General features: G+C 43.1%; 1 protein-coding gene across 2 annotated transcripts; it reads left to right on the top strand.

Annotated features, from left to right (window-relative positions):
- The first annotated feature begins 1125 nt into the window (after window positions 1-1125).
- On the top strand, window positions 1126-25479 carry zfc3h1 (zinc finger C3H1-type containing). 2 transcript variants are annotated; one of them, XM_084060930.1, is made up of 35 exons: window positions 1126-1910; window positions 2617-3126; window positions 3261-3607; window positions 3917-4466; window positions 4740-4951; window positions 5421-5544; window positions 5853-5947; window positions 6567-6746; window positions 7759-7908; window positions 9119-9256; window positions 11084-11202; window positions 11519-11668; window positions 11887-12061; window positions 12248-12376; window positions 13333-13983; window positions 14610-14722; window positions 15282-15413; window positions 16050-16171; window positions 16353-16454; window positions 16637-16765; window positions 17161-17338; window positions 17569-17755; window positions 18134-18322; window positions 18628-18865; window positions 19666-19771; window positions 20172-20370; window positions 20858-20952; window positions 21207-21314; window positions 21579-21683; window positions 21902-22055; window positions 22555-22655; window positions 23073-23174; window positions 23601-23640; window positions 24132-24194; window positions 24406-25479. In XM_084060930.1, the coding sequence occupies exons 1-35, from the start codon at window positions 1322-1324 to the stop codon at window positions 24541-24543; spliced, it is 6720 nt and encodes a 2239-aa protein (XP_083917056.1). In that variant the 5' UTR covers window positions 1126-1321; the 3' UTR covers window positions 24544-25479. The 2 variants fall into 2 exon arrangements, with proteins under 2 accessions (XP_083917056.1, XP_083917055.1); XM_084060929.1 differs by having other exon boundaries at window positions 3917-4475.
- The last annotated feature ends 246 nt before the right edge of the window (window positions 25480-25725 follow it).

Genomic DNA, 25725 nt, shown 5'->3' with positions numbered 1-25725 from the left:
CACACACACACACACACACACACACAAACAAACTACAAATTTACTAATATTTCTGTCCTCTATCTTTTTTTATGCTGTGTTTCCATGTTGTATATATGTTGTTAAATAATATACATTTTTAATGTTTTTTTTCTGATTACATTTGTATTTGTATTGTATTTTAGTTTTTAAATAGGTGAGATCAACTTTATAAACCCCAAATTCTTCTTTTTTTTTTATCTCACCTGCACTATCTACTATTATTATTTGTAGCATATTTTGTGGTCTCTTTTATCATTGTTTATTTGCTTCTGCAATAAACAATATTATAGCATCATCATTTTCCAAGAGTGACCTGGCCTAGAGTCATCATTATTACAACAATGGACAAACAATACAAAAACAATACATATATGTAACACACACAAATCAATATCCAGTTAAAGTGCAAAACAGTGCTAAGTGCACATTTAATGGGGGTCAATAGCCAATTTCAAACTGGAACAACCTGGCACTTAGAAGTGATCTAGTATAAGCCATTTAAAAAGACATACTGTACATCATAATTTTTTTCTTAAATACAATTGTGTCTTTTTTTTTAAACTTGCCACTTAGAAGTGTTTTAGTATGCGCCATTTAAAAGGCATACATCATAAATGTATTTTTAAATTAGATTTGTGTCTTTTAAAAAACATAAAAAATTCACGATCTTATTTTGAAGGCAACCGGAAACCTTATTTCTGCTAGATCGAAAACCGGAAGTCCAATTTCTGCTCACGGAACGGAGCCATAGAGGTATAGAACGGAGCTGGTATCAGACAAGCTGTGATGCATGTAGAAAATACCAGGGCTGGTACAGTGACGTCACAGACGATTTGACGTGTAGTCTGTCTGCCTGTTGTTCGGTTAACATTACCATACTGTTTCCTAGTTGCCTACTACTAGTACTTAGTCTTGCTTCTAGTAGCGAGCTTAAACATTTCTAACGTTATAACGGCGCGGTTCAAGCATTGATTTATTCAATAAGTGTTCGATGGAACAGCTTTTCCGATAGATGGCGCTTAGTTGTGACATCACTGGTGAAACCTTGGCATGTTTAGTATAGTAGTTCACCTAACGTTGATCACCAGCCAACCAGAGAAAAACGAGTAGCAGAGACAACGTTAGGAGCTTCGCTAGCTCTCTAGCTGACACATAACAGAAGCTAACCGGCTAACTAAGCCGTGGAGTGTTTTTGTGTGTGTCTTAACTTGCCAATGAATGATTAATTCAAACCCGCATTTTCGAACCCATGGATTTATCCGAACTTTGCTAAGTTAGCTAAGGTTGTAATTGATTAAAAATGAATTCCAACGTCAGTTCTCCGGCCGTGGGGGAAGAAGACGACGACGAGCTCGAAGACGGAGAGATCTGTGACGATGAGACCGAGGAGAACGTGTTGGTTCATCTGGAGGACATGAGGCCTATAACCAGCGGCGGGGCTTCGCCCAGGAACAGGCCGAAACGACGCCAACAACAGCAGCACCCGCACAACCTGAGCTCACTCATGGCTCACAACCAGCTGCAGCCACCGAACTTTCGACATTTAATGCCTTACAACGGACCTCACAACATGCACGGCCCTTTCCCTCCGAGCCACAGGCAGCAGCAGTGCGGGCCTAGCGGGCCCGACCGACCCCCTCCTCCGCTGCCGGGACTGGGACTCGACCACGACCAGAGCCCGCGGTCCAACTTCTGGGAACGGAGTCACGGTGCCCTGGGTAGATTCAGGCATAAGGTGCCGAACGGAGGACGCGGGGACTGGGGGGACCGGGGAGGAGGGACCGTCTGGAGGGACGGTGGGGGAGTGCGAGACAACACCCGGCCTCCCCCTGTTCGTTATGGGCCTACCGAGAGCCACAACAACAAGAAGGAATCTCCCACGAGAAAGCGTATCCTTCTTTACCCATCATAATCTAATTCTAAATTTGTTTGGAGTACTAATTTAATTTTGTCCCTGATCAGTTCTGATTGGTGTTAGTCTACTGTCCATGGTAGTATGTTAGCCTTGGATCAAGGCTATCATAGATGTATTTTGATCAATTTTGACATTTAGATTAGAAAGTAAAATCAGACTCCATAAAATACATCTATGATAGTCTTGATTCAATGCTAGAATGTATGTATGTATGTAGAGTAGACCATTAGCCTTGATACAACAAGACTGTCATATATGATATGACATGACATGACATGACAGATGACCGTCTTGTGATCCAAGGCTAGTAGACCATAGAATGTGTAGAGACTACTAGACTAGACTGATTGGGAGACTCAGTATCTATTTTTCAGGGAACGTCTGAGTCGTTTCCGCCTCACACATTCAGACTGACGTAACCTTCACATGTCAGTCCAATGAGGCCATTTTATACAGCTGTTAACTGTTGCACAACGTCAGAAGTGGAGTTTGCTCGGGTTTCCTCTGAATTGTTGTTTTTGGTTCCATTGTCACTCACACAGCACACATTTGTCTTTCTTCGTCTATGTCTGTCTATAGCTGCTGTTATCCTGATGGTATTAAATATCTCTTCATTACCATCAATTAAACCCCAAACAATACTTGTAGGCTACTGTGCTTTCCTTTACTCTTAAATTCAGAAAAACAGCAGGGGAGGAATCAGGTAAGAAAGACTGTGACGGTGTACACAGTTGCCAAATCAGAAAGTGCTGCTGATGAGAGCTTCGAGGACTTGCTTTCAAAGTATAAGCAAATTCAGCTTGAACTGGAATGTATTCGTAAAGAGGAAACGGCTTTGGAGCCCAAAGTTTCCCTGCCAATAGAGGAGACGCCACAGCATCCTGCCATTATTCCCGAAACTGAACCAGTACCTGAAATTCCCAGTATTCACCAACAATCTCCTACAGAGGAACCACAATGCCCTGAGAATGCAGACAAAAAAGCGTTTCAGGCGTTCAACATCAAACCAATACGCCAGAAACTGCTCACACCTGCAGAACTGGATGCTGCTTTTAAGAGCAAAATAGCAGAGGAAGAGGGCGAGGGACCCGAAGATGCTGAAAGGGAAGAAGAACAGGGCCAGGGGTCAAAGCTGGACGTAAAAGAGTCTGACGAAGTTCCTACTGATCTACCAACTGCTGCTCTTAAAGGTTTGTAAGTTTGTATCCGAGCAACATCCAGCAAGTAACAGCCATATGACATGGAATCAATCAAATAGTTTCTGGTTCAGTGTCCATATGGTTACACAGCATCAGCTTATCAATGAATTGTTCTGTGTTTCCAGAGAATGAAGAAGAATTGAGACAAGAAGATGGAGAAAAGACGGAGGAAAAGTCAAAAGAAGGGAGTGTGGATACTGCCACAAAAAAGACCCTGCGCTTCAGTAAAGACATGGGGAAAGGACTGAAGGGGAAGATGAAAATACCCTGTGTATGCTGTAGCAGTGGGTCTGCAGAGGAAATGGAGGAAAAGCCAAATACAGGGAGTGTAGACACTGCCACAAAAAAGACTTCCCTCCACTGCAATAAAGAAATTGTGAAAGGAGAGAAGGGACTGTTGAAAAAGCCCTGCGTATGTTGTGACAGTGTGTCGTCCGCTTCCAGTGAAGAATCGTCCTCATCCCCTGACAAAGTATGTGTAAGCACAAATGGGCATGGTCTCACATTAGCCTGTCTGCACAACTTTAAAAGGTTGACTGTTTACTAACTCACAGGTTTCATGGAATATTTGGCCATTTAACTTAACTCAACACTCCCAAAGTTTAGCTATAAATTGATTCTAGTTGACAAAATATACCAACTTGTTTTTCTCAGTGATTTTTCCAGTGATTCTATTCTTTCTATAATTATTTTTAGTTTGTTTTTGAGAAGAACTTTTACAATTCAAAATGTAAAGGGTTGACGACGATTGTTAATGCTTTTGTACTCCAACCCTTCACAGCCACTAGTCAAGGTTGAGGAAGAGGAACTGTCTGAAATGCAGCTTCGTCTTCTGGCGCTGCAGTCAGCCAGCAAGAAGTGGCACCAAAAAGAGCAGCAGGTGATGAAGGAGAGCAAGGACCGGAACACCAAGGCCTCCCAGGAGAAGATCTCCAAGGCCTCCCAGGAGAAGATCACCAAGGCCTCCCAGGAAAAGATCACCAAGGCCTCCCAGGAGAAGATCACCAAGGCCTCCCAGGAAAAGATCACCAAGGCCTCCCAGGAGAAGATCTCCAAGTCAGGTCCTGCCACAACTCCACCCAAAGGCCATTCGATCACGAGTCGAGTCACCACTCGATCAGTTTCTTCTGCTGCTGCTTTAGATAGAGTCCGGACCAGGTCCAAGCCCCTGGAGAGAGACCGAGAGAGGCCCATGGCTGGGGCCAGGCAGACGGAGAGAGAGAGGACGATTCCCGCAGAGAGGGACAGGGCAAGACCTGGCCCCAAGCCCCTGGCGGAGAAGGGCAGAACTCCAGTAAAGCTTCATTCAGCCAGGAAGACGATCAGCCCAGGCGAGAAAGGTCAGTACCATACCCTCTGCATGACTTGATGGTTGATGGTCTCTTCACTGAGTCGTTTTTTTTGTTTTTAACAAGACAAAAACAACACCATTGTGTTCAATCAGCCATCACATTAGGACCTTGCAATATATACATTTTTTTTTTTTTACTGATTTATTTATTTTTCTGCCAGTGTTGCGAGTGTGATTTTTTTAAATATTTTTTTGTCTATGAAGCCTATGATGATCTCTTTACTTCTCTTTTTCTTTTTTGTGCCCATCCAAGGCTTTGCAGCCAAGCAGGCGTTCAGGAAGCAGCAGCTGCGAACATGGAAGCTGCAGCAACAACAGGACCAAGAGGAAAAACGACGACAGGAAGAGGATGAACGTCGCAAGCGAGAAGACGAGATTCGGAAAATCCGCAACTTGTCGAACTCTGATGAACAATACAACCGTTTCATGAAGCTGGTCGGAGGCAAGGCGGCCCCCCGCAGTAAAGTAAGATGCTGATGAGGAATGTTTTGTCTAATTCCATGTCCCCTAAAAACCATGGTGCTTGCAACTCCTGAAAATCTCTTAAATGTCTTGAGTTGTTGTGACTTCCAATTTCCAGGCTGTAAAAAGTAAGAATAATGTTAAATGTAGTATTAAAAGTAAGTAGCATAATGCACAAGACAAGTGGAAGATAAGGTTCTCAAACAAAGGTCCAAAATATAAGACGGAAGGTAATAGCTATTGTATAATACCAAAATGATTACTAGCCATTATTATGCTACCTTTATAGCAGTTTTATTAGGCTTACAGACACAATAAGAATAAGACACAATAAGAATAACTATGTACATACAGAGCAATCGGCAATGCGTTTTGGGTGTTAATAGTAAAAACCAGTTAGTTGTGTATGTTAGATGTGTTATGGTACTACTAGTATAGAGCAAACACAATCCAAAAATGTTGTGTGCTTCAGTCTAGAGACAGAGAACACAGGAAATCTACAGGCAAACAAGGCCTGGACACATCAGGGAACCTCTACCAATACGACAACTACGATGAGGTTGCCATGGACACTGACAGTGAAACCAATTCACCAGGTCAGTGACCATTTTACAGGCCTTTATGTATTCTGTGCGGCACCCCCTGACAGATGGCTCCCTGTATCTTTTAAAGAATTTACTTTGAAATGTGCCTTTATTTTCATATTCACTGCCAGAAACCGCTTGTTACCATATTGGGATAGCAAGTATGAAAAGCAGGATTTCAGTTATGTTTCCTGAACCACGGTTCTATCCCATTAATTTGAAAGGCACTTGTTTCTGGCAAAGGTTACTTTAATATATTGACTAATGCTGAATTTGACAATTCATATGCCTAAGTACTATGTATGCTTGTTTCTTGCTAGCCCCTTCGCCATCGCATCATCCATTTGCTGCTGAAGATCCAGCCTGTGTCCCTCACATGCCTCCATTCACTACAGAATCTCCACAGTTTGGAATGGTATGCCTTGTACCAGTGATTCATAACCTTTGTTTAATTTTAAGGATCCACAGTTTGATAAGCATTAGGGCATTAATCCTAATTTGATATATTAATAGGACCCCAGTCACCCCTGTGACTGTACGGTTCCATCTGTACACTCTTGCGTTACAGACTTGAAAGTGATTATGTTCCTAGTTATCAATCATCCATCCCTGGAACCCCCCCAAAGACCACTGGGGGTGCCCGGAATTCATGTTGAGAACCAGTGACTAATACAGTAGCTTATGTAACGTTTTTATAAAATTAATCAGTGTGACTAATGTCCACATCCACAGTAGCAGGAAGCTAGATTTAGTTTTGTGCGTGTACAACTGCCACAGTAGCATCGTAAACTTTGCATGCAACTTTGGCAACAATCTATGGCTGATGATGGTTGTTTAGCTGATAATTAAATGTAGACAAACTTTATCATCTCTGACCTGAGATTTACCAAAAGTTGACTGATGGCTTGTGGTAATTTCTATGGCAAAAAGTATAACAAATAACGCTAACCATCTTTCTCACTTATTCATTATGGCAATTGTATTTTATTTGTATAGCACATTTGCACATTATGTATTTTCACGATTCTTCTCAGCCTTTCTTCACGGCGCTGTTGTCCACGCTTCCTCCCCCGCCACCTCCACTCCCTCCACCCCCCGACGAGGTGGAGCCGCCACCCAAACCACCGTTTGCTGACGAGGAAGAGGAGGAGGAGATGCTGCTGAGGGAGACCTGCCTCATGTCCATGGCCAATAAAAGAGTGTGTGCGCCTGAGGTACAGTCTCCACACTACCACCGCAATTATCACTAAACCCCTTAAACCCTATATACTGCAGGATCTCTTTGCCGAAAATAGCTGATCTACAATGTGTTGCAGCTCAAAGCATTGTAAGTTAGTAGATCGTCTGTTTTCGTTAACAGCATGAGCAAATTGTGGCTGGGGAGGTTCTGTTGAGTGTCTTTTATGGTGAGATGAGCATTACTAACTATGAACAATTGATGGCACTCTTGCTTTTGTTTCATCCTGTCTATGCTGAAGTATATTCATGTGATTCAGGAAGAGTGACTTGAAACGGTCTCTGCCACTAGGCCTCTAGGTCAGTGTCCAGTCAGTGTCAAAGTGTAACTACAGTAGCTCTATGGACGGTTACAAAAAAGAATGTCATGATCTGATTAATCGTGAAGTAAGTGTGTCTGTGTCTGTGCATCTCTCTTTCGTACCACCTCTCTTATTGACACATTACGCCACCAATTCAACATTTGAATGTTGAATTGACACACTCGCTTCACAACCGCCAATGGCACAGTAGACACGGTCACAGACGCTAATTGGCAGCCAGACAGCCCGACGTCAGCTTGGTGTCATATGACGGAACATACCTGATGAGCAAGCTCACAACGCATCACATCATTAGCTATATCAGCTATTTTTGAAAATGTTCATCTATAATGACCAAATTGGTCATGGGTGCCAAATTGAAAGTGGTTACAGTTTTGGCGCATATTGCATCCTACAGGACAATTAAAATGATAAAGTTAATGATATAACGTGCCTAATTCGGAGGAGGGCAGGCAACATGAATAACAATCTGTCCTTTCATTGTCCCCTACCAAAATGATTCTACAGTTTACTCCATGCTTCAAGTACTGTAGCTTATAGTCCTCAATCACTGACTATCCCAAAGTTGTGACTACATCACTGGTGGGGGATGACATGTTTACTATTTGCTTTTCACAGCCGTTCACACCACCTTTTCATGATTCTATGTTGTCCTTTCCTTCTCCAGGACAAGACGACCACTAGCGGCCCTCCCTCTCCGAGCCCCCAGCCCACTGTGGGTGTTCAGCCAGCACCCAGGGGCAACCTGAACACGGTGCCCCAGACACGAGGCAACAAATTCCCCAGAGGCCATCATGTTCCCCGAGCCCCGCTTGTGGTACGTTTGCTGTGTTTGAGTTAAGTTTTACTGCATACAATATTTTATATAAAAAAATAATATACATTCGAAAATCGATCGGATCGAATGGCTCGAACCCATGTGGTGTTTTAAAAGGAATATTCAAAAGTAATTTTTGGCCAATTCTGACAGCCTTTATTAACACTTAGCATTTTACAGTGTAATATAGTTGTGGGTGTGTGGGGACTTTTCCAGTCTTCATGTGAAAATAACACAATAGCACGTGCATACTGTAGCTGTAGGCAACATGTGTGGGCAATATACACCAGCTCCAATGAAGCCTATCTTCAGCTGTGGTCCTTGAGAGATGATCCTGGAGGAGTCATGGACAATGAAGCTTCAGTAGAATTTTTATGTAACAGCCGTTGCTTAAGGGTAATTTGTCATTTAGTCCAATTTGTGGTTCTAGTGCACATTACAGAGCTAACAATCTTGTTTTTGGACACGTTGGCATAATAAAAAATCTGCTTTTCATTTTCAAACGGGAACACAACTTTTTTTATGTTGAGCGGGAAATCAAGTTTTTATTTTGCCAATTCCTCTTGCGATAATGATACATTTTCTTATTGCTGTGGTAGCCCACCAGTGCTGAATGACTTCAGAGGAAACACTAAAGCTGATATGACCTCGTTCTCTGTTTTTTTTTATCTCCTCGTGAAATCGAGAAAGTGTCTTACAGCAAGTACAGGGCATACATGTTGTCCAGCCTACTGAAACTCCCTGTAGCCCTGTACTTCTAATAAAACACTTTGGGCCCTATTTTGCGTGTCTTAAGTACCAGTTCGTATGACTTCACTTACGACCTGGAGGCGTGGCCAATGCTGTTTGGCCAATCAAAATAGCCAAACAGCATTGGCCACGCCTCCAGGTCACAAGTTAAGTCATAAGACCTGGTACTAATGACACGCAAAATAGGGCCCTCTAGGTCTTCCAGCCTAGGCTGATTTGATGAGGATAAAACAATAAACAGCTGGACCTGCGTTAAATGTTTTTATGTAGTTACCTACAATAAGATGTGAACTGTGGTTCAGGCAACCATGCATGTGGTAAATCTTTTTTCATTTATTTTAAGTGCCATGAAGCTGTATTAACAATGTAGGATACACCCTATGTATTGTTCATTATGCTTTATGTCTGCAGCAAACCAAATAAGTGTATACTGAAGTGTGTGTGTGTGTGTGTGTGTTAGCTCCCCAGGCACAAGTCGGTGGTGGTGCAGTTGAATGACTCTGATGATAGTGACTCTGACATGGATGCCTGCACTTCTACTCCATCTGTGTTTGGAGGGCTGGAGTTTATGATCAAGGAAGCCAGGAGGACAGTAGAGGTGGGTGGCTTTGACTTGAAATAACTATAACCATAATTCATCTACTACTCTAATAATGATCTAATAACCCTCCCCCTTTCATTAACTACTAGACCATACCCGGTGAAGGGCGCAGGCGAAAGTATTTGCAAAGTTGGGGTTAATGCACGTCCTGTCGCGCAGTTTCTCCCCCGCGCGCGCCCCGTCGTGGCGCCCCCCTATTTTTAAGTATTTTTACTGTTTTTCTCAACTTTTAGGTATTTTTAGTGTTTTTATCAATCTTTAAGTATTTGTACTTTGTTTTTCAACTTTGAAGTATTTGTACTCATTTTCAGTACTGTGAAGTGTTTTTACTCAAGGTATTTGAGTATTCTCTCCGTCCCTCTCTCTCTCTCTCCATCTCCCTATTTTCACAACGCATCGCGAGGCGTTGTGAGCTTGTAGATGAGCTATTTTCAGTAGGGGAATATGAGCAGCGAAAATGTGCAGTTTGGCTTATGCGCCGAGAACAGACAGTTTATCAGGGATCGAAAGTGAGTGTGTACTGTGTAGTGCAGTGGTTCTCCAACGTTTTTATGTCAAGGACCCCCAAATTGACACTTGTTAGCCCGCGGACCCCCATTTGATAGATATGCCAGGGACCCCTCCCCTCCCCCCCCCACCCCACCCACAGCACGGAGAATGGCGTAGGCATGTTACTCGCCCGCCCCGGGTCCCGTGGCAAACTTATTTATTCAGGCTATGTAGTCAGCCTGTGGCCATGTTTCCCATTCAACCCGAAAAAAACCCCTACGTCCGCTGCCAGTACTGCTCCCGGTTTGGCTCCAATGGGAAACATGGCCACAGGCTGACTAAATAAGCGATTTAAACGGGTAGTTTCGCTGGCGACCTAAAATATTATGCAGCCGACCAAACCTTAAACATCCGTGCGGTTTAGAATCTACCATTAGTTTTGGGATACGATGTATACAAAAGGGTAAACAGCGGAGCCTTGGCGGACGTTCGCCCGATCCTGGAAGAGAACGACATAGAACCGTTCTTTATGGAGCTAATGTGCATCGTGTGTGGGGGAAAAAATCTGGAGTGTTTACGTAGAGAGTGGGCGGGGTCTATGGTGTAGCGTCGGCGTCGGTGTTGCCATGTCCGCCGATTGTAAGCGCTTTAGGGCCAATGTTGGTGTTATAGGGTTCGTTTGGTTTGGCCTTGTTTTCATAGACCTTGCTGCTTGTTTCTCTCGCGAAACCTGGCAACGACGCATGCGCAGTTTGATCAAGAGTCCCCCGAACCACCAAGACACCAAGACACCGCCGCCACCACCACCGTGAGGTTACTAGAATTATAGGAGGATGTAGATGGATACTAGGGGCATGTTGCTTACGTGTCATAGTTACTCTATATATAGCATATTCACACTCTACTTCCCTGACCACTTTTGTAGTGTTATGGGCACCTACTCTTATTATGTATTGTAAATTGTATGAGGCCTACCTTACCTGCCAGTTTGTGGTACATCAGAAAAAATGGAGGGAAAATATGTGGGAATTTTCCATCTGGCTTCACAGCATTGGGGATAGTACAGCAACATTATCCATTTCCATCAAATATTATCCACAATATACATGCTCTTTGTACTGATATCTGACAAGTGCTTTGACTGAAAGCATCCATTAAACGGCTTTGCTATAGCATCTATTTAAAGGGCAACTTGATAGCTTTTTCTTTTTTTTACTTAGAATCTGCTGATGAGACACAAAATGTTATATCCGATTTATGTCTTCCTCACAATAGAATGATGATGATGGATGTTATTATATGCATGCACGTCTTAAATATAAAATGTCACCCTAGGCTGCGAAGCCCAAAGGCGCGTCCGGATCTGAGAAAGAGAACAACCCAGTCAGGACCCCCGAAGCTCTGCCCGAGTCAAAGAAGGCTGAGTATCGTCTGCTCAAAGAGGAAATTGCCAGGTACTATTTTATTGCCAACCATCAGTATTACTAGTTGGTAGCCTTGTTTTACTGCTTGCATATGATGTGCTGGTCTGTTAGGTAATGTAACCAGGATTAGGGCTACCATTCTGAGGCTGCTATTGCTAATGCTGTATGTAGCCCTGGTACTTTAAGGCTCCTTGTGTCAAAAACATCCACTACGCTAGCATTAATGTAAGGAAAAGGCTCATAAAGAGTCCTAAATGTGAAAACGTTTGACTTGTAATTCGGGGAAATAGAAAATAATGCAGTGCGATTCAAAATAGTTAAACATTACTTCTCTGACCGACTACAGCAGGGAGAAGCAGAGAATTGTGAAGGAACACAGCCACAGCCCTGTGGGCACTGCCTCACCAGTGGTCTCTGACTCCGAGGTGGACTGGTCAGCCAAGGCCACGGCAGAGTTCCGCTTAAAAGAAGCAGAGGAAAAACTCAACAAACACAGGTAACGCCCTCAGCACTGGACCAAAGGGATGTGATCTCATGCCCCTGTGTTGCACAGTCCCAATTTCACCCCTATTTGTCATATTTTCCCCAGTAGTTCCAAGTATTAAAAAAAAGCAATTGGGCTGCAAAGGTTTGTCTGCAAATGTCATGATTGATATTGTTATTGTGATATTCAGATGAAACCATTGCATTACCCCTTGTCCATCTCTCTTCCAGAGCTCTGTTGCAGAAAGATGAGGCCATTCTCAGGCAGCTGCACCAACAGGAGCTGAAGAAGAGGGAATCGCTGAAGGCAGCCGAGTCCAAGGTGGTCAAACTGAAAGAGCAGCTATTGGCCTCTGAGAAGATAGTTAGTGCGAACAAGACTCTCCTCAAGAAACTCCTGGAACAGGTGAGGTCAGATGGGAGCTGGTAATCAGTGTTTTGATTGTCTGTTGCATGAAACCTTTTTCAAATGGTGAGATGTTTAGATTGATTGATTTCTCTCAGAAGTCTACAATAAGTCTACATAAAGGTTGTGACAAATAAGTTACAGGTAAGCACGTAAGTAACATTAAACTCCATTTCTTCTGCATAGTTACATCGTGTTGAGCACCGTGTGTCTTTAAAGAGGACCATTTCTGCGCGGCTGGAGAAAGAGTTGACCCTGGCCCAGATGGCATTAGGCAGGGGCCTGAAACGACACACCGACTCCAGCCATCACTTGGTGAGTCTAACCTAGAAAGAAATATATTAACCATATGAACCCTAGCGGAGAAAATAGGCGGGCATTCGCCGATGCAGATCTACAAGCTCACAATACGTCAGAGATTTGGCGTAGAGGGGAAAAATGAGGGGGCCATGGATAAACATATGGGGACCCTGCTCAACGAAATATACAGTATATGGTGGTTAACAAACAATGAGAACCAGACCAGAGTGTCCCACACAAAGTGTCATTGCATCATCTTGTTAACTGAATAACAAGCATACAAAACCATCATGATATTGTTATTACAAAAAATAACATTGTTATTTACACATTCCTCTTCATCGCTATCTAAAATGATATAAACATAATTTTCTGTCATGGCTATTTATGTTGCTGTTTGCCATCTTGACACTGGCGAACCAGTTCTCTTTTGTACATTTCAAAATAATTGAACTCTGCCACACCCTGTGTCATGGCACACATTATAAGGCTTTCAAAAGTCATACGCTTTGGCACCACCTTGTGGCATTTTGTCGTAATAACAGTAATTGGTGTTTCTCAGTGGTCTGTCACTCTGTTCATACCAAAGTTCAGATCATGTGATCATGATATCTTGTCATAACATGTGCATTGAGGTTATTTATAAATATTAGTGCACACTGTATTTGTGCTGCTCTGTAAGAATGGTTTATAACCAAGACATTACAATTTTGTTTATTTCAGTTTTACAAAAACATTTGATGAAAAGAGGACACAGTAAACATGTTATATTTACTCTCATGTCTGACGTTCATTGATTCCTGGTGTTAGCTGTCTGTCAAGTGATGCGTTGAATGAACACTCATCTATCTCACAGAATGCCCTGATCAGAGCTCTCTGGTTCCAGAGCAGAGCATTAGAATGCAAAGAGAATACAAAGGTAGATTGTAACATGATTAAACGTTTTTCAACGTTATCTCCTGTTCATCCAGCCAGGAAAGCTGAGCCGTGTCGACGGAGCTCCCCGCGGCTCTGAGCGCCACTTCGCCGAGCTGATTGCGCAGAAGCAGAGACTCCAGCAGCTAGAGTCTGAGTACGCCCTGAAAATCCAGAAGCTGAAGGAGGCCCAGGCTCTGCACAACCGCGTAGGGGGAACATCCGAACCGCCGCCCATACGGACTTCAACCCCAATCCCATCCCCATCCAACTTGCCAAGCCAACACCCACCGCCGTCCAGCCCGTTCCCTGTGCCCCAGCCCTCCCTGCACGACCTCACTCAGGACATGCTCACGCTAGACAGTGGAGATATCGTGGAGACGGAGGACAACGACGCCGAACCTCAAGCGGCACCAGCCGCTGCCACCAAAGAAGGCACCCGCAGACATTCCCTCCGTCAGTCCAATTCTTTCACCAAGCCTAAACTGGAGCAGCTGAGCTCCACTCCAGCCAAGGACGGCAGCAGCAGCAGCACAGTCAAACCAGCCAAGGCCACGGCTAGCTCGGCTGAGCCTTCAGAACTGTTTGCAGGACTACACATGGAGGCGCTGAAGAAGAGGGATAAGCAACAGGCCCGAATGGGCGAGCTGCTGCTAAGCGAACTGCACAAACTGGGAGGAGATGTGGAGCCTCCTCCAGTTGGAAAGGTGATGCTGAAAGATTTTAAGAATCCAATGACCTGTAAATATATAATTAGCTCGTCGAAAAAACAAACTACGGTACACAACAGAGGGTAATATATGCTGACATTGTCGCTGTGTCATCTGGCTCACCTGCTCAGAATCTAAATTGTTTGTTTGCTATTATTTTACACATTGAGCAAAATTAGAAAGCCTCAAAGTTTGAACATAATTAAAAATAATTACTGAACAATGCTGGACCAGACAAGGGAGCTATCAACAATTTATAATTTATAATGCAGTTTTTTTGTTTTCTTTTAATAATGTATTTAAATTTTGGTGGGGGGGGGACATAACTGGTATGTGAAGCTCATCTTTTGAGTAATGGAGTTGGGGCAAGTGCCAGTAGGCTTCTTGAGGGATTTTGTTATATTTTCACAACAGCAGTTCCAACATTTTGCATAACTTTACATCAATGACCGTCTTTGTGTAAAATAAATACTAGATAGGAGAACGCGTTTCATTAGACTGGATCTTTAAGGCCTAATTCATGCGTTGATACATGACCCTTCACTTTCTCAAAAATGACTTGTATACTTGTAGTGTGGTAAATTCCTATTAATAGTCTCTTATATTGCTGCCTGGCTTTTCAGATGATTCCAGTGGATGTGGAAGCAATCTCAGGCCAAACGGCTGGTTGTACAGAGCTGAAACCTGTTCCATTCGGACCATATCGTAGCCCTCTCCTGGTCTTCAAGTCCTACAGGTATAATCTTATTCACCATATACTCAAAGTAACAACAAGTGTACCATAATTTGTCTTGTCACTCTGGAATAAAGATGTGTTTAACTTGAAATAGTAACACAGTGTATGCATACAGATAAATGGATGGATATCATGACTGCAAGTACAATGTTAACCCATTGCATGCCAATCACGTAGATCTACGTGAACCTATTTAAAGCCGCCACGTGCCAATCGCGTAGATCTACGTGATCTACGTGATTTATCGAAGATATAGGGGTCTATCCACTTCCTTTTTAACTTAAAACTTAAAAAATATTCTAAGTACTTTTTTGTTTTTCAATGAAAAATCTCTGGCACTGGCTAGAAATTTTCAGAAATAATCTCTGGCAGTTAAAGGGTTAAGGGACACATTATTGTCCATTATTTACTGTAGACAATAACAAAACAGTTCCTTCACTGTATACCATTAAGCTGTATGGTATACAACAGTATATTCTTATATTGCTCTTTGCTTGTACCTTTATCATTTTATTAATTTCAGGACATTTTATGAAGATTTACATTTCTTTTTTCTCAGATTTAGTCCATATTACCGGACCAAGGAGAAGTTGTCACTGAGTTCTGTAACTTACAGCAACGCTGTGGAGCCCAAGAAGTGTTTCTGCCGCTTTGATCTCACGGGTACATGCAATGATGATGATTGTCGTTGGTAAGTTGTTCAAAACAAAAACGGTGACCTCACAGGTACATGCGATGATGATGACTGTCTGTAAATGTCCTTACACACCGGGAGCGTGACAAATAATAAGCAATCCGAAAATGTTTCTGTGTATATTTCTCAAACTATTAATTTGGCTTATTCATATAGGTTGATGCTTCAGCCTTGCTTCAAAAGAAGATTACACCTCTTAATTGCAGCGTAATGTTCACGTTCTGTGTGGATGTACTCAGTTTAAATGAATGTGAATTCATCGCATGAAATAAAAGCTTCCAGCGTGTAAGGACCATAAGTGTTCAAAACTGTAATAGTCTTTGGCAAGTGTTCAAAACAGTAGTTAAATGTCCTCAACTGGCTCTGTGATGACCTGAATTTTGGGTCAGAAGCCAATTATTTAAATAATGCAGTTTTCCTATCTATCTTTTATTTGTTGTTCACCTTTGGGTCCCAAGCTGGCTGCTTGAGAAACACTGCATTGAGGGAAAGTCTGTCAGTGTAGTAGTGCAATTCATTTGTGTTCTATTGTAGTACACTGTGTGATACAACAAGAACAAAGCGTTTCCTTTAAATCCCAGACCTCCTTTTGTGTGGTTTAATGCTTTCTGTCCTTTATTTATACTTCCTCAGGCAGCATATGAGAAACTGCAGTTTCACTGGAAACCGGCTGTTCCAGGATATCCTTTCCTACAACCTGACCTTGATTGGCTGTACGGAGAGCAGCTCAAATGACGACATCAGAGCATCCACAGGTTGGCTTTAATATATGCATGGATGGATGGATGGGTCTGTAGAAGAGTGTACAGATGAATGGGTCTGTAGTGAGATACATGGGTGCATGTTTGAATGTTGGGAAATAAACTTAGATTAACTCATATTGAACAGTTTAAGGTTGCAGTCTAAATACCTTGTGTCCTAATTCTCTGTTTTTAGAAAAGTATATCAAGAAGCTCTTTGGCGCAAACAAGGACCGCATGGGGATAGACCAGAAGGCAGTCCTCCTCGTGAGCAAAGTGAACGAAAGCAAGCGACATGGTCAGTATACAGCAGTAATTGTCAAGGACCACCAGTTTCATATGCATAAGGCTACAGACGCCCATTTTTTATACGACGGTGGAAACACGTCCTTGGGTTTTATTGTGTTATTTTTCTGTTTTGGGAAGTGCTATTTGTGCTCTTTATATCACCAAATAATTTTAATTTTGTTTGTTTGCCAGTCCCTCCCTACACCACATGCAAGGACGCAAGACTATGGAGGCCCACCCCGTCATGGCAGACTGGCCCCGGGCCCTCAGAGGACAGCGAGGATGAGAGCACAGCCTTCAGCCTGACTCCAAGGAGATATGGTGAGCACTGATCTGATCTCTGCTGCTGACTGGCTGCACAAAGTCAGGGAATGTTGTTTTTTGTTGCATGAAAGTGTAACTCCAGATTTAACATTACACTTGTCTGCTGATAGTTTGTGGTACTTGCTTTACACCTTGAGGAAATTGTGCTGTATTGTACACTTCTTTTAAATGGCAAGACTATTGTGTGTGTGTGTGTGTGTGTGTGTGTGTGTGTGTGTGTGTTGAACTAAGGGTGTCTAATCAGAGCTTTGAGAATCTGAAACCTCACTTGTCCTGACCCAGTAATTCAGAACATCCTGATGATTTTGTTCATCAGAGATCAGTGATTTATTTGAAGAGCATATAAAATATGCAGACAATTTACCAGATTTGTGATTTATCTTTGCTCACAGACAAATGCTCCAAGACCAGCTTGTTGGCCCTGGATGCGTTTGTTTCACCAGGTGACAAGCGTTATTTTGTCAGCGAGACAGACGACATATCTAATCTGGAGACCAGTGTGCTGGAGAACCCTAGGGATGCACAGCTTTGGATCAAATTGGCCTATAAATACCTCAGTCAGGACGATACGTAAGTTGCAATCATCTGGAATATGTTGGTTTTTCACTCTATGGCACTATTGTTGAATTATTTCTTCTGCTGAATTAGGAAACCATTAGTAGCTTTGTTAAACAATTTAGACCTGAGGCCAATTCAAAAAATGCCTTCTATTGTTGAATTATTTATTTTGCTTAATTAGGAAACCATGGACTTGGTGGATTAATGTAGTTCCTCTATCTACGATGTTCTGTATCTTCCAGCTCTGCTTCAGAGTGCCTGGACGCAGCCTTAAACACACTGTCTCGTGCCCTGGAGGACAACTGTAACAACCCTGAGATCTGGTGCCAGTACCTGTCTCTGTTCTCGCAGCGGGGGAGCAGGGAGGAGGTGCAGGAGATGTGCGAGATGGCCGTGGAACACGCTCCTAACTACCAAGTGTGGTGGAACGTAAGGCCCCTTTACATCTGACAACAAGTATATTTGGGTTTTTTGTTCCTCTGGCTTGTTAATTTATATCTTCTCAAATATGCAAATGAAGCAAGGCTGTATCGCTTAGACGAAAGGGTTCAAATGGCTCAGTCCTGATGAGGGATTTAAGTTTTTCAATATTAAAATGCGGTACCGGTAATTAAATTGACAAGCAAGGGAAAATGAAATGCATTTGAATAACCCAGGTGGAGATGACATTTACTTTTCAAGCATCAAGTCGATGTGTACTGAGAAAACGTGTATTACCAGAATCCATATGTTAATCAACAGGAGTAATCCATCTTTAAATTAGTTCTTCTAAACATTGTCTTTATTCATCCATCATTTGTTTTTCAGTATTTGACCCTGGAGAGTTCATTTGAGGGGAAAGACTACGTGTGCGACCGTCTCCTGCAATACCTTTTCAGCGTGGCATCGTCGGGGGTCACTGACAAAGTCTCTTTCCAGCTGCTAGAGGTCCTGCTCTACAGGGTCCACCTGAACCTCTTCACAGGCCGCATGGGAAGCGCCCTGGCCATTCTTCAGGTGAAACCGCTGTCTCTCAAAGACTTCACACATGGCACAGCAGGCAGAACCACACTGTGTTTAATTAAAAGTCTAAACTTTGGTTTGTTTTTTAGAGAAAGTTGTCAAAATTGCGCTCATGCATTATTCCCCCCCAAAAAAGGACGTTTTCAACTGAAAGTTGTTTTGAAACTTGGCACTTTCACAAAAGGGTTGTATGGCCAGACTGTGCTGTTTTTATAGGTCTCAAGTGGAAACCTAAAAACCCACAAGGAACACAATCAACCTGTTTAGGTCCACACTAACATGGCATCTGAATGTTCCAGAATGCCTTGAAGTCGGCCAATGAGAGGAGCATTGCAGACCACCTGACCGCTAGCAACCGCGTCTTGGTGTGGCTGTCTTACATCCACCTGACGGAGTTTGACTGTCTGCCGTCCAGCCTGTATGACCCGGCCACCTCTGGCCCAAGCAGGGTGGTCAGCACAGAGCCTTTCAAGTTACCTTGGCGATCGCAGCAGGACATCAGCACCCCGTCCGACATCCTCATCGCTCTCTTTGAAGGTACGAGAAGCACATGACGCAAATGCAACGTGTTGCCTGCTTAATCTAATATTCTTTGTACTGCGTGGCTCCTGTGGGGCAAGCTGTCTGACTCTGTGTGTGTGTGTGTGTGTGTGTCTCTGTCTGTCTGTGGCTAATCTCGCAAACCGCTGGGCCGATGAGCACCAAATTACTTGTGCATGCTGTTAGTAGGCCAAGGAAGTACATTATTTGCATTTTATACCTTTTGAATATATTTTTCTAAAGTTCAAAGGAGAGGCAAATGACTCCATATTTGTAAGTCAATGTCACAACAATGATATGACATTCAGTGTCAATATGATGTCATGAACATGAATTCCACGATCCACATGGAAGCCATGCCATTATTATGACCTTTTCACACGGGAATCAACCCATGGCAATTCATTTTCCATGAGAAGCGAGCAGTCTGGTAGGGATGCGCAGGCAATCTGACTGGCTGAGTTACAAGCGGACGTACTCAGGGGGGTACACTCACCCGTCCGCTGCTAAAGTTGAAAAGTGTCGAACCTTTTCTACACTTCTATTGACAGGCCGATCCAAGCAAGTACACAGGCATATGAAAAGACATTTAGACCATATCTTGTTTGTCTCAAGCTTGATAATATGTACTCTGCAAAGATTTCTTGAGCATGAATGCTGTTTTTCAGTTTTATGTGACTGGCACATGACAGCACACAACTCAATTTGTTTCTGTCCTACTTCACTACTTCACTCCTAATGAGTATAATCGTTTAATGTTATAGTTACATGATGTGTGTTTTTCCCTGCTCTTTTAGATGCCATCCGACAGTGCACAGATGAGTCTCGGCCCCAGAGTGAACGGACTCTGGCCTGCATGCCTCTTCATTCCAATCTAATCTTCCTGTATAATCTGTTGGAAAGGTGAGCTGGATGTAGCTGTTCTGTGTGCAAGCCTGTACGGGCTTGTGTTGTGTTGTACCGACACAACATGCTACTCACCAGGGGTGCAATGCTCAGTGGACGGGGTTGCACGCCGAGCATCCACTTATTTGGCCAGGGGGACGTGCAGGCACACGCATAGATTTAAAACTACTTTAAATTCACACTTCATCAAAGTTTACAAAGGCTCCCGACTCACGCCAGGTACATTAACATAGGAATTAGCCTATATGCATATCAATTGCCCATTGTGTGACCTGTACTGTAGGTGTTAAGCGACGTGCGCATCACGTCATTAAAATAGAGAGCAACCACTTCTCAAATGAGCATAGCATCACTGGTACTCACGCAAATGCTAATAAGCGTCTGCTTATTTCTTTAGGTTTGACGTGGGCATTCAGTTGTGTCAGTCCCTGTTGGAGTTGTGTCCTGAGTCCTGTGCCCTGCGGAACAGCCTTGCAGACCTGCACTTAAAGAAGGGTGACAGCGACCAGGCCGTGAGCATGTGGCTCCACGCCCTGGTAGAGTGTCCCCACAATGCAGAGGTCTTCTACCACTCCTGCAAGTTCCTCATGGCCCAGGTAAGCGTGGATGGATGCCTCCTCATACAGTCTCTCACTAGGGAAGTTGACAGTTGTCAGAGTTGTCTGCAGGTCTTCCTGATGAAGGCTGAAAGACGTTCATTTCTTGACTTCTGCAGACTTGTGAATTTCACCCTGGGATCAATAAAGGTTATGATTCTTTAGCACTAAAACGCATTGATATTTTAATCATGATTGCGAACAAACACATTCTCCTGGAAATGTCTTAAAAGGCTATTGAGATATCCAAGGCATAAAAAGTCTACCTTACCAAATAAGGTAAAGCGCAGTAATGATGATACAAATGGAAGGCAGTGATAATACAAAAGAAAAGTAATCTGTCCAATTTATATTTTGTCAGACATGAGCAAAGGGCATTTAAATATTTACAGATGATCAAAGGTTTTGCTCGTTCATCACTGCAGTTATAACCATGTCTGGGACTGGGTAGCTGTCACACTATACTTAATCACTGTTTTGTCTACAGGAGAAGTCGAGTGCCATTGTTCCTCTCTTCCGGGGTTTCATTTTGTCGCTCTGTGAAGATGAACAGAGTCAGAAGCAGCCTGTAGACGTTCTGCGGTAGGTCAAAGACTTTCATATGACATCTAGCTTGCAGCAATGTAATGCTTAATTTATACATGATGAAAGTAGGCTATTTTTGGCACACTACACCATTGTATGGTGGGTGAACAGTCTAAATCAGGCTGAACAAATCACAGTAACGCATAACATTCGAAAATGAAGCGATGAGCAATGAGTGGTGTATTGGACGAACAGAGCCATCTTTTACGCAGTCCACGTAGAAGTCGTGAATCTCTTTGTTCCTTTTGTAGACACATCCTTGGTGTTCCCACAGAGGAGATGCTGAGAGGGCCGATCATCAAAAAGCACCTTCAGGAACAGATACGTCACCAGATGCCTTATCTGCATCTGGTTTACTGGTGTGTACCACTTAATGTTTTGTACATAATCAACAGAGTCCAGGACGGCAAGAGACCGCAAGAGTTTTATTGCTTTCGGCGAATGATTTTCATCAATGCGTTTTAGTTTTTATATTGTTGCATCCCTCCTTTTGAGTGTCTTACGTTAACCAGTGGTTGGCCCTAGTGGGGATCAAGATGACCCAAGATGACCCTGACAGTGTTTTGATGCCATGCGCTACCCATTGAACTGTTTGATCCCCATTAAAATGTTGTTTTTGTCAGTCACTGGCAGTGGCTCCACGGTACGGTAGAGGAGACTGTGGATGCTTTCGAGAGGGCTCTGGGATCAGCCATGCAGCTGGACGTGCTTCACAAACTCTGGATGGAGTAAGTCTTGCAGGCACAGAATTCAGCAGCATGCTATGTTTCACTTTCATTGTGTCACCAACAATTATTCCTTTAAAATACTTGACACTTCTTTACACTACCTGTATGAAAACATGTAATGTTTATAGTGCTATAATCTATCACTATACTATAGGTACCACACATAAAGGTGGGGTTCAAAGCAGAACCCTTCTGACTTTTCTGTTTTCTGTCTCCAGTTATCTCCTCTTTACCAGCAGTAAACAGACTGACATTCGGGGGACCAGACAGTTCTCAGACCTGGTGCTGCGTTGCCTGGGAACGGTTCCTTCTAGGTTGGAGGTTCCCTTCAGTCCAGCGATGTACTGGAGCTGCTACCGCCTCCACAACAAGGCAAGAGAACACCCACTGGCTCTGAGGCTCTGCTTGGCTTATTTTATATTTTCTAAATGAAGATGGGTATCTGCATATTCTCCCTTGATGCGTCAACTCGATGCACTCTGTTCATTATTGATGCAGAGTGGGAGATGCCGCCGCGAGTCATGGTGGGAGGCTGGTACATTCACCGGTCCACATATTCATAAATAAGACTTGACTTCAACTTATGCAAATGATTCCCTTTAGCACCATTTGCCTAGCTCACAAAACTCAGATCAAACTGTTGAACTAGGCGTTGGTCAAATGTGACAAAACAGGAAGGAAGTCGGCTAACGTAGGCTAAAATAGCTCACCATTTGCTTGGTTTGATTGGCTGTCTTGCCAAAGTGTGACGGCAAACTGTACATACTTTCCCCATTTGTTTTCTCAAATTGTTTCATTATGTTTATTATGGTGCTTTTCTGGGATTGCCCCAGAGCACCGCTAATCCTCTGGTTCTGCATTGGCTCTTCAGGTGGTCGCTCACTATTTAAGCTGCCTGCCCAAGTCCCAGCATGCCCTGGTCTTGGAGAGACTGAGATACACCATGCCCAACAACACTGAGCTGGCCCTAAGGTACCGTTCACCACTGTCATCACCCTGCAAATGCATGCCTAGCATGAATGGAACACACCTACAGCATATTGTGATATCTTATCACAGGTTTCTCTGTGGTAACTTAAATGGTTGTAGCTTCATTGGTGTAATATTGCAGGATATCTAGAGGGGTATTTTGCCTTGGGAATGAACGTGCGCACAAGGTTATATTGCCATATTTAGATATAAAGGCATTTACTACTGTATTGTGTGTCACTTATATTTCCTGTTTTTTATCCAATCACTAACGTAAAGGCTATGGGATGTACTGGTTATGTTTGGGCTCCTCTGTCTGTTTGTCATGGATAAGTCTGTCGTGCACTGATCAGAGGCAAGTTTGTGGGTTTTCTAGATCCATACTGTTCAGACGGTTAGTGTTGGTTTGTCGCTGTACAGGTTGCTGCACCATGAATGGCAGGAGGGAAACATTGAACACCTGAAATTCCAGGCCAGAATGTTGAGCAGTAGTATTCCAAAATGTCTGGCTTCCTGGAAAATGTAAGTTCCAAGATCTCTCCTCACTGCTCAGAAACGTTAAAAAAAAAGCATGAGGAAATTATGCTTGATTCAGAGAGAAACGTATCGGACCTGAAATATGTCTTTTGTAAAAAAAATAATAATAATAACATTGAGGGTTCATGAATTGCTGCTGATCAGTTTGTGTTAGCTAGCCAGGATTGGAAACTAACACCAGCCACAAGGCATATGCTGATAAAGTTTGTCTTCAATATAAGCCTCTTTGGCAGGTAAGCAACTACGATTCAGAGGTTCTGTGATAACATGAAAAAACAACACAACCTGGTGACAAGCAAAGCAAAAAACAGTTTCCTCTCCTTGCTGCTAGCCATTACTGTCTTTTTAAGAGAGTTTAGGGAGTTGTCCTGCCGTGAAGCTCACAGGCCTTTCTGCTGCATTTCTCGGCAGAGCAATAGCTGTGGAGAGGGAGCTAAAGGAGCCATCTGAGGTGAGTTAGTGATGGAGGGGGGGGGGGGTCAGGGTAAGAAATACTGAGAATCAAATAATTAATGTAATGCGTAAATGCAAATAATGAATTGACATCCTAACCTTGTGCTGCCTTTTCCTCCAGTCAGTCAGTAAGTTTTTCCTTATCTGACTTAACTGTTCGATAATCATGGCCATTTCATGTTGTTGAATCTTATTTCTTCCCCTGCAGGTTTATTTGTCACTGTGCACACAAACAGGTGTAATGTATGGTGGTTTAGAGTGTCATAGTTTGAAACATTTGGTTTTGTGATTATTGTGGCTCAGGTCAGTTTTTCTGTAGGAAGGTGACTTAGAAAGACAGCAAAAGCAATCTCTGACTTGACCCCATTTTGTTCTTGTTTTGTTTTGCTTTTTTGTCCTTGTCCTTTTAACTGACTCCACTTCCTGCGTTTGGTGGTCTTTTTTTCTTTCTTTCTTCCCCCACCCCCCCCTTTTTTTATTTTCTTGTAGGTCCGAATTCTGTATCGGCAAGCTCTCCAAAGCCTTCCACTGTGTGCCACCATATGGAAAGATGTAATTTGCCTCCCTCTCTTTCTCTTCAATACAAAAATATGCATACACAAAAACATCACATTCTCAACACAATTTGTTGCACCTGAGCGGTATTACACGCATGTTCACCTGCCACCCTTCCCTCCTTCCTTCCCTACTCCTCTGACCCCCTTCCCTCCCTTCCTCCCTCCATTCCCCCCTTCCTTCCTCCCTGTCTCTTCCCTTCTTCCAGTGCCTGCTGTTTGAAGCTGCGGAGGGAGGTAAAACTGATAGACTGAGGAAGCTTGTTGACAAGGCTCAAGAGGTGGGAGTGAGTCTAAGTGAGACCCTAAATTTAGGCCCCGGCAGAGTTCAGGGAGAGGATTCCTGACACACAGCACCCCCTCAGTGCGTGCCCATTTTCCTACGAGAAATAAAAGAAGCGCTAGTTTGGAACTAGATTATCCAATCAGACCAGACGAATCAAACTGCCACTGCCTAGGTAAGCCAGGGAAATACACGAGGCGGTTATTTGCCTGCACTATCCTGCACCTCCCTGTAGCGCCACCAGGGGGCGCCAGGAATCAAGGAACAGTCGTCAACGGAAGCCAATGATCTCCCTCAAATGACCACAAATGTCTTGGGGCCCCGCTTATATCATCCTTACATCGTGTACGTAAGTATAGATCCTGCTCAGTGACAAAGTCTTACCTTTTTTCCTCCCCCTCTGTTTTAATTTATATGTTCTCCCTCTTTTTGTTTGTACTGTCACCTTTTATTTTTTATAACCCCCTCCCCCTTGTTTACCTGGGGTTTGGCATTTGGACGGACTATGATTGTCACTGTGGTGTTAACATATCTTGTGTTTTTAAAGGACGGTTTCCCCTGTAGTGATGCTGCAAGAACTGTACATTATCTATTTTTGTTTTTGTCTCAAAAGGAAGAGATTGTTTCATTTGTTTAAAAAGTTATTAAAAAATTTAAACAATCAAAAAACTGTTGAAAATCACAGTCCATGTGGAACATGGCTGACCTGCCAGTATTCTATTTGGCCCTGTTTGTTGCCAATACTTTTTGAGACTGCCACAGAGACTGCTGAACGCTGTGATGATCTTCGGCCAGCCGATCAACGGGGAAGGCCCTTTAAACTCATTATACCAGGACAAGATAGTCAGCAGCCTGTAGCTTAAATGTTTTCCTGTGCAATCTTTTTTTTTTTTGGAGTATTATAAATAAGTTAGCGAGGACAGGCAAATTTAAGTCCTTCAACTTTTATTTTGTATGTTGTATTAAAATGTTTATATTAAATTATGCTCTAATGAGAATATTTCTGTTTTGTGTTTTTATTATTTGTAAAGTTACTTTGTTTGGGGATGGGGTTCTAGTGTGTCAACAGTCAGCAAATTTGGGATTCAGTGAGAGAGAAACCACTTAACCAAGATGCAACATGTGTATTTCAGTACATGATCGCATACGGATACTATGACACAAAGATGGGATATGGGCATCAATAACACCACCAAGTAGAAATGTATTAGGGAACTGTTTACAGGACTACACTGGTTCGCACATT

Source organism: Gymnoscopelus microlampas (assembly GCF_963454915.1).
Source record: "Gymnoscopelus microlampas genome assembly, chromosome: 6".
Taxonomy (NCBI): Eukaryota; Metazoa; Chordata; class Actinopteri; order Myctophiformes; family Myctophidae; genus Gymnoscopelus; species Gymnoscopelus microlampas.
This window is presented reverse-complemented; position numbering and strand designations above follow the sequence as displayed.

What these genes read in the sequence shown, in the direction of transcription:
- zfc3h1 (XM_084060929.1), top strand. Translation starts at nt 1,322, where the DNA reads ATGAATTCCAACGTCAGTTCTCCGGCCGTGGGGGAAGAAGACGACGAC. An exon ending in ACCAACTGCTGCTCTTAAAG is followed by an intron (nt 3,127 to 3,260) that starts GTTTGTAAGTTT and finishes CTGTGTTTCCAG; the next exon opens with AGAATGAAGAAGAATTGAGA. An exon ending in AAAGAGTGTGTGCGCCTGAG is followed by an intron (nt 6,747 to 7,758) that starts GTACAGTCTCCA and finishes TTCCTTCTCCAG; the next exon opens with GACAAGACGACCACTAGCGG.